Source organism: Acanthaster planci, unplaced genomic scaffold (genome assembly GCF_054643075.1).
Source record: "Acanthaster planci isolate LZ-2023a unplaced genomic scaffold, COTS_SCS Contig5, whole genome shotgun sequence".
Classification (NCBI taxonomy): Eukaryota; Metazoa; Echinodermata; class Asteroidea; order Valvatida; family Acanthasteridae; genus Acanthaster; species Acanthaster planci.
In genome coordinates, this window is record NW_028257629.1 from 202,325 (window position 1) to 213,768 (window position 11,444).

An 11,444-nucleotide genomic window follows, 5' to 3' on the forward strand; every position below is an offset into this window, starting at 1 on the left:
GCAAGATGCTAAGGGTCGACTTTGCAGCTAATCAACGCTTTTCATAAAAGTGGGAAATTACTATTGACTAACATCATTTTCTTCCATTCGCTTTTCAACAAGAGGACGCATGGTTCAGGCGTATTTGTTAGTTCTACAGTCAAATTCATGAGAAATGGATGATCAAGTTCTACGAATTGCCACCATCCTGACCATAGACGTCACAGGGGGGTGCCAGGGGAACTCTTCCCCCTCTAAAAAATGAATAAGTAATAGGAGGAAAAGGGATGGATTTTTTTAGTAATAAAGGGGATGAAGATCGCCAATTCGCTTGGTCAAAAACCTAAAAATTGTTTCCACTGACAATGATTCATCAGTTCCTCACCGAGGAGTGCATCCCCCTGAACCACTCGACACTGTTGTGTTGAAGTTTGTTTTCCAAACCGAACAGGTGACATCCATATCAGTCCAAAGTATTGATAACAATTCTCTTCTGATATTTTTGCTCTAAATTCCTTTTCTCATCACACGTTAACATGGTTAAGATTGTAGTTTATCTGTAGCCTCAGGTCAATGAAACCAGATCCCAGGTAACATATCCTGTAACATACCTTGGTGATAAAGAAATGGTAATTCTTTTGTGGGGATCTATGTCTCATTTATTTCAGTCTCTTCACCTGTCATTCTACACACCATCTGTACCAAAATTAAGTAAATATAAAATTTTGCTTCAAAACTAAAAGGTACATGCGTTAAGGATTTATACACAAGGGTTCTATTTCAGTGGGGAATATATACTCAGCAAACAGGCCAACAGCAGGGGTGACAGCAACAAGAAGAATGCCAGGTAGCAGCACATGGTAGTGCTGTTGCTACACATCAGTCACATTTACAGATATATATGATATCCCTTAAATATGCACCAACTCTATCATTAAATCAAACACCAATGCATAATCCAGGCAGCAGACCTGTTAACAAATAGAACCAGTCTTGCCCGCACATGATCTTTAACATTTTCAGTTTGCCGTTGTTGAAGAAGTTGTGTTTAACGTGCCTAGGTGGTTTAACCATTGAGCAATGTTACAATTTAATCTGGTATTCTAATTTAAAGGATGGTATAATTCCAAGCCCTTGTTACAGTCATCTATATACGGCATAATATATGCTCACTAGTCTCTCTTGAAAATTAAAGAAAAAATAAAAAAATAATATCTATATATAAAATATAAAATTTCCTTTAAAAACACCCTTTTGGCATTTTCATTGAACATATGGCACAATGATAAAAAGTTGAAACAATAATAATCAATACACAGACCAACAACTGCGGTTGAAACCCCCCCTTAAAAAAAGATCCACTTGACAAACCCAGTGGACGATGTAGAATCCCCCAACAAGTGATTAAGCAAAACCAGCAAGACAAACAATAGAAAAAAAACACAGACATTAAAACTATTTTCATGTAACTTGAACATAGATGAATTAAACCAAAAACTGCCATCTTTTGAACACCAAAAGATTCATTATCCAAACAATTATGGCTGTTTGATTTTGTTTCTTTGATACCTGAATTCTGAAAGAACCGAAATATGAAACCCAATGTCTTTGCTTTTAGCAAACACTGCAAATGCTAACAATTATCGTTCAACAAAAAATTAATGTTATTTTGATTTGTTCCTCATATTTCTAATTACAAGTAACACGTACATGTACTGCACAGTATTTTCTCTGCAAGAGTACTGAACATATATAAACATACACAAATACCCCTCGTTTTTGTTTTTACTCTTTAATTCAACACGTTAATTTTCCGTTACGCAAATGTACTGTGTCCCACCTGTAGAGATGTAGTTTTGTCCCAAATATGTGGAGTTGAGTACATTAGTGGTTAATTTTTGCAGAGGAAAACAAGAGTAACTACAAGTACCTCCGTTGACAGGTGTCTTGTTTTCATACATCATTTTCATTTCTGGAATGTGCAGTGGCTATACAAAGAAACTGTTCTATCTTTACATTTTCTTGAATCATTTAACTAATGATCCAAATACTAACATTTAAAAAAAAGCCATGTTGGTTTAAATTTATGCTTGCTTTAAACATACACTACATTCACACATTCATTATTACTGATCTTTGATAAATCTGAGTGCTAATGTAGCTAAACACAGAGACAATTCCTTACTGAGTAATCACACACTGTATATTGTATACATGTATACACAAGTGTGTACTTTATAAAATACAAGTGACAAAATTGAATGTACAAAATTGTTAGGATCAAAACCACCTTTTTAAACACCTTTGCTGCAGGGTTAACAATGTTGGCTTGTGCTTGTGTGTGGTTTAACTGAGTATGATCACTATAAAGGACTATAAAAGGTCAGCCGTTGAAGCAAGATTCTCCAGAATTAATGTTTCTATAGAAAAACTAATCATTTGCATAGCTTTTGAATATGTTAGGGTTTAAACAAAGGCACATCATCAGGTGTATTCTCAGAGCTACTGGACACTACAGACAGAATGGATGAGGCTGCTGCTTCTTCTAGAGTACTTCAAGGCCTGATGTCTCACAAGGTGACTGAGGTTTGGATCACATCTGTGGCATCTTGCTTAAATCCTATGCCCTTGGCTGCAGTGTCAGTCTCATCACCAGTACTTTCACAGTTTGATCCCACTGCTGCCACCGATTTAGGACTCCCATCAGATGTTGGTATGGTTCAGTCTTCCTCTAGTGCTGAATTTTCTGTCGACTACTGTAACAGTACAGTCCGCCAAAACCCAGCACTCCTATTATGAGGAACAAGATGGTGAGCAAATGACCACGGGCTTTAGGTGCATTGATTGCTGCCGCTAGGTCTGGGAATGAATTTGGTGGGGACTCCTAAGGGAGAAAAAATGACAAAGACAGAATGAGTCAAAGCTGTGAGAGGAAGACTGGCTGTTTTCATATGGAATAGTTTGAAAATTACCTTATGAGATCCATGCTGTTCCATGCTGCCATGAATGAATGCAGAGCAAATGATTATGTCTAAAAAATGCAACTACATGAGCAGTTGCGTTGTTTTAGGTTCAGAGCATTAACACCTTACTTTCCTTCCTCAAACTCTGAAGAGCAAAAGGTGCAAAACTTGCAGGAAACTTACATCGGAGAGCATGCAATCCTCAGTGATGATATGAGTAAACATTGTGTGTTCTGGCTTCATTAATTACAATAATGACTGCAGGTAGAACACGTCAATAACAACCACACAGAGCATGCCCTTGTATTTTTACACGAAATGAACTGAATAAACAAGTGATCTATGGATAAAGCTGGCATTATGGTCACTTACTCTGATTGCATAACGCCACATTTCCTTGCGTTCGGACAGCATTCGTTGACAGTCAGCATGCAGCTTGACAGTACTGTCCTCCAGAGCTTCAAGTAGACATGACATCTCTGCACCAAGGATGAATAAGATGATCATTTAAAGGCATTTGTATTTCAGGAATCAGGTTTACTTAAAATCACTAGTAGGAACTTACAAAAAATGTAACCTATTTTAAAATCAGTTAGTTGGTGCTACAACTAGGAACAATTACCGATTTGTACATTCAAAAACCCATACCAGCAATTTGCGAACAGAAAACGCAATTTAATGGCAGAAACAAGGGTAAAAAGTTACTTGTCTTTAAAATGACTGCAAGGCATCTCAATATCAGAAAATAATGCAGGTTATACCAAAATATCAAAATTTAAGACAAACTCAAGTAAAAGTAATATACTTGGGAAAAATGATTTAAATAAAAATGGTTTATAATTCACCTGTATACAAATGACAGCAACTGCCAATCTTTTCATCAGATCCGGCCAAAATTAACACATTTTAAGTCTGCCTCTTGGTAACAAAACCTATTTGTATCTATTCCACTTTTTCCTGGTGACTCTTTCATCTGTTTTTAACATTTTTCTCGAAGGCAGCCTGACGTGGACAGGTGAAGTACTTACGTCGGCCTTCCCCTTGTGGAATACCTGCACAGAAATGCTTGATGTCTAAGGCACAAGCTTTGTAAAGGAGAGTATCAATATGAACATCAGTGCGACACTCTTGAAGCAGGCGTATCACTTGCTGGAAATTAAAATTAAGAAAAATGTTTATTTACATAAATTATATCACAGTTTATTCACAATTTCTTAGAAGCTACTAGAATTCGTATAAGTGAAATGAAATCACTTGAACTTAACAAGTTAACCCAGGCCTCAATTCACCAACTCCAATCTATTTCTGTTCCTGTCCTATCAAATGGGCTTATTACATTTCCACAACTACTGACTCTCTGAGGTAAACTTGCTAAAGAAGATGAATATCAGATTTCTTGAGGACGTGTCAATGCATTTCTTGAAAAAAAACTGATGTTCATCAGTGGAAGCAATGGTTACTCTAACCAAAGGTGTGAGTGGAGTATTTAAAAAAGCTTAAAAAGGCTGAAATACGAGTGATTCACAATAGGTTGACAGATTTTGCACTTCGTGATTAGCCAATATGTTGCAAACTCTTGGAGGCGCACCATTGTGAATCGCCCATATTACAAGCGCTAAGCATATATAGCGTGGGGTCTGGAGCCTGCTTAAGGGCTCAGGAAAATTTTTAAATGTAGAAGTTCTGTGGTGCATTTTACAGCCTCCTGATGCAAAAGTTGGTCATTTTTTTCTAGCAATTTATGCATATTTTCAATTGAACAATGATCTTCATATTTGCCTGAAACTTCCTCAAGGTTAAAATGAACCAGTATACCAAAGTTGTAAATATCAACGTTTGCAGAGCGAGTTGGCCCTTTTCCCACTTAATTTGACCATGTTTTCAAAATTTAAATTCTTTATTACAAAGAATGCACATCGTACGTCCAGGCTTATGGATTTTCCCAGCGCAAATTGTGTTGCCGCCCATCTAAGGTGTATTCCATTCACATCCATTTCAGCAGATTTGTAAATGGAAGATTGGTCTGGTCAAAGATTGTATCCAAATCGGAGCTTCTTTGATACATTTGTGTTGCACTGACATTTTGATGAGTTTATGTCCCAAAAATGTTTAAAATCTCCAACAAAACTATGAGCATCAAGTGTGTAAAAACTGCACAATAATGCATGACACAAGCACTTAGCCCTGCGCCACATGTAACGAAGCCCTCTATTGGCGGCAGAAAAGCGGAAAATGAAATTTGGCACAGTCAACAAAAAAGCAGGAATCTGTTAAAAGTGGAGATTTCACATCCCTGTTAAACACTACACTGAATTAAATTTGGATTCAAAAACCCATCAAATACAGTTGCTCACCATACGGCATTTGAGAGAAATGATTTTGCCCTTGTATAAATTAGTCTTAAGACATTCCGCAACTAAGCCTTGACCTGGAGTCTCCAATTCCTCAGAACAAAGCCTCTTGGCTGTATCCTGACACCCACTGAAGAGGACAGGATCCATCCTAATATCCATTGATGCTTCTTGTATTGCCTAAACAAACAGAATCAATGAAATTCATACAGAGGCAGAAAAACATGGATGTAAATATTCCACTTTTTAAAGTTACAAAAAAATCCATGAAAATGACTGGCCCTCAGAAAAACAAGAACAGAAATATTTCACCACAACTTTCTTGCTCATTTGCATTATTTCACAAGAACTTTTTTCACAGCATCCAAAGGCATTTTTAAGTATGGCAACTGAGAATATTTTGAAATTGAGTTTAAACCAAGAAAAACAAATCGGTAATCCTTTCAACTTACATCTCTGATGTAATTCTCACAATCCGGTGACAGAGACTAAGGAAAAACAAAATACATGTAAATTAAAACCAAATGAGTTTAAAAAACCCAACTTTTCCAGCATTATTAGGAAGCAAGAAAAATCTTCTAACCTTTTTTGTCATTACTTCAGATGTGAAGAATCATGGCTAAACCACTGACTATTACTTAAAATGATCCAAAAGTTGGACGACTAGGTTATTCTTATATCTTTTGTTGCGTGTCAATAAGGCCTCATTCATGAAGGCAATTTTGAGGCAGATGAATAAGTTCCCACCTTGGTGGGGAATTTCTTCTTGAGACAAAGCAGCATTTCTCCCTCCAATTCCTTTTCTTTGTATTCCTCCTTCTTGGATTTATCCAAGACATCACTGCAGAACTTGGGCATGTCACGCCGACAAGCTTTCTGCATTCTTGGGTTTAGACGAAAGTCTTCCTTCCGTTGGATGGACCGCTTAGTTAAGACAGTTTTGCAGCTAAGAAATCAAGGAAAAATTATTCCTAATGAAACACTGCCCAGGTCAGAGTGTACCGTATGTACTTTTCATCATGACAATATTTCTGTGACTACAACTTTTCATAGATTAGGTAACCAGTTGGTTGTCAAGTGCATTCAGGACTTTCTAAGCTAACAAAATACATATTGCATACAGCTCACTGTCAGCTGAATATGACCACAGTGTTGACTGTATCACATGACAAGTCAAAAAAAATTATATAATAAGAAATATGTAAATCAAAATGAAAAGTTGAACTTCAACTAAAACTCCCAAAAGAAGAAACAACTGGCTTTTGAATTCCATTCTCTTTATCCAGGACAATATTTGGAATTTGATCTTCATATCTGTGTTTATATACCGGTACCGTCTTTCAATTTCCAAGCATGAGATTGTTCTGTGACTTGGCGTTTGTAATTTGCATGAGCTACACTGAACACCTGTTAACAACAAAATCATCAATGAATACCACGCAGACCCATTGTTTACATAAACGTGGCCAGATGGATGACGACAAACACCTAGATAGAACATGTGTCTTTTTCTCAACTATTCAAATAAACACCTTACCATTAAACCCCACTGCCACTCCAAAGAGCGGATATAAAGGTAACATAAAAGTACTAGTACGAGCACACAAGTACAGGTAAGCAGTGAATTTATACAAAGTCCTGAGCAAATTGAGATACATATAAGTATCCAATACAACACTATGGAAATTGCATGGCTATTCGCTTAGCAATATGAAGCTCTGAAGCTCAATCATGAAACTACTTTAAGTAACACGGACCATTTCATTGCCTTTCTGTCACAATGACACTGAAATCTAATCCAAAGCAGTAATCTATCACATCAACAAATCCCTCTATCTCATCTGTACTCCGTCTCTGAATATGGAATAAACTCTTGCCTCCAAACTCCATGCTGGCCAAATAAAAAGGGAGGGAAATATCTGGAGGGTATCTGGGGTGTAGAGTGACTAATTGTCCACTTTTCCTATGTTCAAGCTCTCTCGATTAAATTCTTCTCGCAACTAAACTTACTTGGCATCTCCAGCTTCAACATCCTTGCATAATTTATCCCTCACTGGTTTACAAGCTTTGTGTAGCGCTTTATCAATTCGATAGTTGGCTCCCGCGTCAGCTGTTTTTACCAGATCTTGCAACTGTGGAAGACAGATTCATGGACAATTATATCACAAGTTAAACCCTCTCCTAAGTATAAATTTAATTCAATTTAATGGTTTTGCATTTCTACTAAAAATGGATGTTGGATTTGTAACTGACAATACACACAAACTGACCTTCTCAGATCACCTATCATTCAAATGGGTGGCCAACATTATTTTGCAGATATATCACCCTTGGTTATCAAATATTACCTAAATATCTAAGTCTGCCCCATTTAGTATCTGTTTTACATTGGTTTTGTGACAGGTGGGTGAGATTTTTTTACACTATAATCATTAATTTCAAATTAATGAATAATTTGCCTTTGCATGGACAACTGGTCATAGTGTAGCTGCCGGTGGGAAGCAAAAACAGACTGACATAGAAAGAGCTGGCCATATTGACAGACACACATGTATTTAAATATGTTGAACCATCTTAAAAAAAAGTAGCTTGGTGAGATGCACATTAACATGTACTATCTAGATCACCAACAGAGAGGCAGATTGTCACAAAAATCATCCAGCTATAGCAACTATACCAAGGTAACCATTTGTTGCAGAAATGGGTTGCCATAGCAACTTCTGCAATGGCATGGTAACTGGTGAAAGCTAAGGTATATCACAATTTCAGTTTAATTATGCAAGGCGATTTCTGCATGTTAAATTAGTTACTTTTGTTGAGAAAATAATTTTCCAGTTGGACGATAAAACAGTAGAAAGTGTTCCAGGACCGGCTTCATTGTCATAAAGCATTTTATGCAATTAAAAAAAGAAACCCGAACAAACCTTATCACATATTTTAAATCAAACTGCTCCAAACCAAACATGTTAGGAATAAAAAATGTATAAAGAAATCAAACATCACAGGGTATGTTTCCAAAGCTGAAAGCTGTTTCAAGGGTACTCCATAAATTGTTTTAGAAAATCACGTGCCCAATAAAAGATCATAAAGGAACTGTGCTTCATGTATTTTAATTAAGGGAAACATTTATGAGGTTCCATACCGAATGGAATAAAGAATAAGAAATAATGGAACATTGTTTATTCTATTGGGTGAGCAGAGAATTACTGACCCTACTTCCATTAGGCCAAACAAAATAATAGTTGTGTTTCCGGTCACCCGCCCCAACCTTGCAAATTGCGGTGAACCTACATCTTTTTTCAACAAAAAATTTTTTTAATACTGTTGTTGCCCCTCACACTTATTTTACACACAAAGCTTCTGTTTTAGATTTTAAACTTTCTTTTGGCTTGAAAATTGACTTTGTTCTCATAATATGTCAATGGGTCTTGTGTTAGTCGTCGGTGTGAACGTGATCAAGCGCCACGCAAAGTCGCAGGGCCCGTTCAGATTTTAACATGATGCCCTCTACTGTCCATTGCTGCAATTTGTTTGTGCATTTCATCTGCTCAATGTATGCAAACTATCACTGATATTAAATGCAAAAGCAGTCCAGGGCTCAGACTGTATCACGCTCACACATCACAGGAAGCATTTTGTGTTGAAGCAGCTCATTGTGGGTGCATGTGTTGTGATAGTGGATAACATGCTGCAGGCCAGGGAGGAGCATTCGCATAAGAATTTTCTGTATAAGTTTTATCTGTATCAGTTAATTTCTTTGTCTTTCATTTAAAGGCATGATTTTGTAGATAAAAGCATGTTTTTGCAGAAACTTGGAGATAGTCATTGCTGTATGAAATATTCAAACCCAACCTGCTACTCTACAGATATTTTAAGCCACTTCACCATACATATTACATTCCAGTTTTTGCTGCTTGTCATATTCAAATCAAAACCTTTCGTACATAGCCGAAAAATTTTCATAAACAATCACTTTTAAATTTTAGAGTTTCCCACCCTGATATGTTTTACCCAAAAACTTTTCAAGAAAAAAAGATACTACCCACATACACAACCCGTTTTTTGAGGTTTGCTTGTCTTCTTTCTTGCAATGTAACTTTTCCAAACTTGCCTATGCATGTTTTCTACTTACAGCCTTTTCACAATCTTGACCCAATTTGGGGGGTTTCTCTTGGGTCAGTTTCATCAAGCAGTGTAGGGTCTTGCCTCCACGCTCAAGTCCTGAGCAGTGATTACCAATCTCATCCTTGCACATGGTGATGATCTCTGGGTTGATCATATAGTCTTCCATCAGGCTCTTTCTTGTCTCTTCCAGCTCAGCTACACAGTCTCCACTCAGCTTTATGTCTGTTTAATTAAACGTCAATTATTAGTGTCCTTCTATCTTAGTTTGAATGTAAGTTTAAATATAAAACAAGTGAAACATGTTACGGTTTTACATTTTCCCTATTTCTTGGATGAGGAGTTTTACTCGAACCCTTCCCAAATACTCCTAAATCAACCATTCTGCAGGAAACCATGGCAAATTCTTTGTCCATTGAACTTCCATATGATTTTGTACCCAATGTTAAAAGCAGTGGCCAGGTTGTGCCTTCCTCAATCCAACAAATCCCTCAAATTTCTTAGAGGTCCATGAAGGCACTGAGTGGATTGGGCATGAAGCTAATAAATTCATTTTTTCACTTTTCTAACTTGGCCAAAAGATTCTAAATTTGAAGATACTTACTGTTGTGCTTGGCTTCTTCCAAACAGATCAAAAGTTTGGAGAGTCGGAATTCTCGGTTTTGTGAGTCCTTTGGCCTGTTACATTTTGTCTTCTTGATTTTACATTTCCTAAACAGCCAATAATTTGCTTTGGCATCCACGCTGGCCACCTTCTGACGGGTTGTGAGTTTGTTGCGACACTGTAGAATGACAAAATGACAAATAAACCAGATAGAAACTGGGCCTCCAATGTACAATTCACATAAGTCTTGACAAGGTGTCACAGTTGAGGACATCATCATCATACGACCCAAGACATGCATCATGACAAAGATGGCATGTCACAGTCAAACCATTCCCATAAAATCTAGCTAGGCCTGCTGGGGAAGTTTAATATACCCACCTCTCTGGCATTCTGCAGGCAATCAAGCACTGAAAAGTTGTTGCCTCGTGCATTTTTACCACATAAATGTGCAACATCTTCTCGGCATTGTGGATTGTCGTTAATTCTCATTGGTCGATTTGAAGGTCTTCCTGCCTGCCCTGGGCCTGGTGCTGGATACGGATTCGGCGTGACATATCCACGACTACCCCATTGCCGTTGCCCAGGCACTGGTGGATCTGAAGGTCTTCCATTACCAGATCTTCTTTGCCTTTGGAGTTCCTGTACAAAATTTCGACCAACCCACTGTCTGGTTTGTCCTTGCCCATGAAATTGAGCTGGCTGTCTTTGGTCTATCAATGGAGCAAACCTAGTCCCACTATTTCCACGGGCCACGTTGTCACCTGCCTCCGGCATTACCAAGCCCTGCCCACCAGCAGGATTGTTAGTATTGGAGCCGACTGGTGCTGGTTGTAACTGTGGTGGTGGTACGAACTCCCGATCCCCTAGGCAAACCCGGGAAAGCAAAGTAATGCACGTTGCCAAGAAGAGTAGACCAGATGCCATGTTGCTAACATGGAAGCAGATCTCTAGATATTTTGGAAGTCAAAACTTACACTCAACGCCGGTACCACATAGGCGAATAATTGTGTTTGGAACTGAAATTCCTACGTGATACAGTCAGTTTCATATAATACCAGTACACATGTTGATTTGCCGGGCCGACGCGGTATACGTGACCTTCGATGGGATGGCTCTAGGTCTGCGTATGTACAAGTACTACAGTAGTAGTATGTCGCCCTCAAGACTTGAACTTGAATTCAAAAGGAGGCGTGGATATAATGTTGGGAGAGGAGGGGCATTTTTTCCATCATCTTCATGGGCATACAAGATGCTTGGGGTCGGCTTTGCGGATAACTGACGCTTTTTATTTACTGTGAAAAAATGATGATTAGCCAACATCTTTTTCTAGCATTCTCTGTAAACAAGATGGTTCAGGCATATTTTGTATCATAGGTTCTTGAGTCAAAATGATGAGAAATGGACAAGCCATGAACTTCTACA

At 37.9% G+C, this 11,444-nt stretch overlaps 1 protein-coding gene across 2 annotated transcripts; it reads right to left on the bottom strand.

Annotated features, from left to right (window-relative positions):
* Positions 1-612: 612 nt before the first annotated feature.
* On the bottom strand, positions 613-11,153 carry LOC110974744 (Golgi apparatus protein 1-like). 2 transcript variants are annotated; one of them, XM_087131650.1, is made up of 10 exons: positions 10,401-11,153; positions 10,020-10,197; positions 9,426-9,640; positions 7,304-7,425; positions 6,041-6,239; positions 5,746-5,781; positions 5,297-5,473; positions 3,971-4,091; positions 3,315-3,421; positions 613-2,769 (listed from the first exon to the last, which is right to left on the bottom strand). In XM_087131650.1, exons 1-10 carry the CDS (start codon positions 10,944-10,946, stop codon positions 2,683-2,685), a joined length of 1,788 nt encoding a protein of 595 aa, XP_086987776.1. In that variant the 5' UTR covers positions 10,947-11,153; the 3' UTR covers positions 613-2,682. The 2 variants fall into 2 exon arrangements, with proteins under 2 accessions (XP_086987776.1, XP_086987775.1); XM_087131649.1 differs by having other exon boundaries at positions 613-2,863.
* Positions 11,154-11,444: the final 291 nt, after the last annotated feature.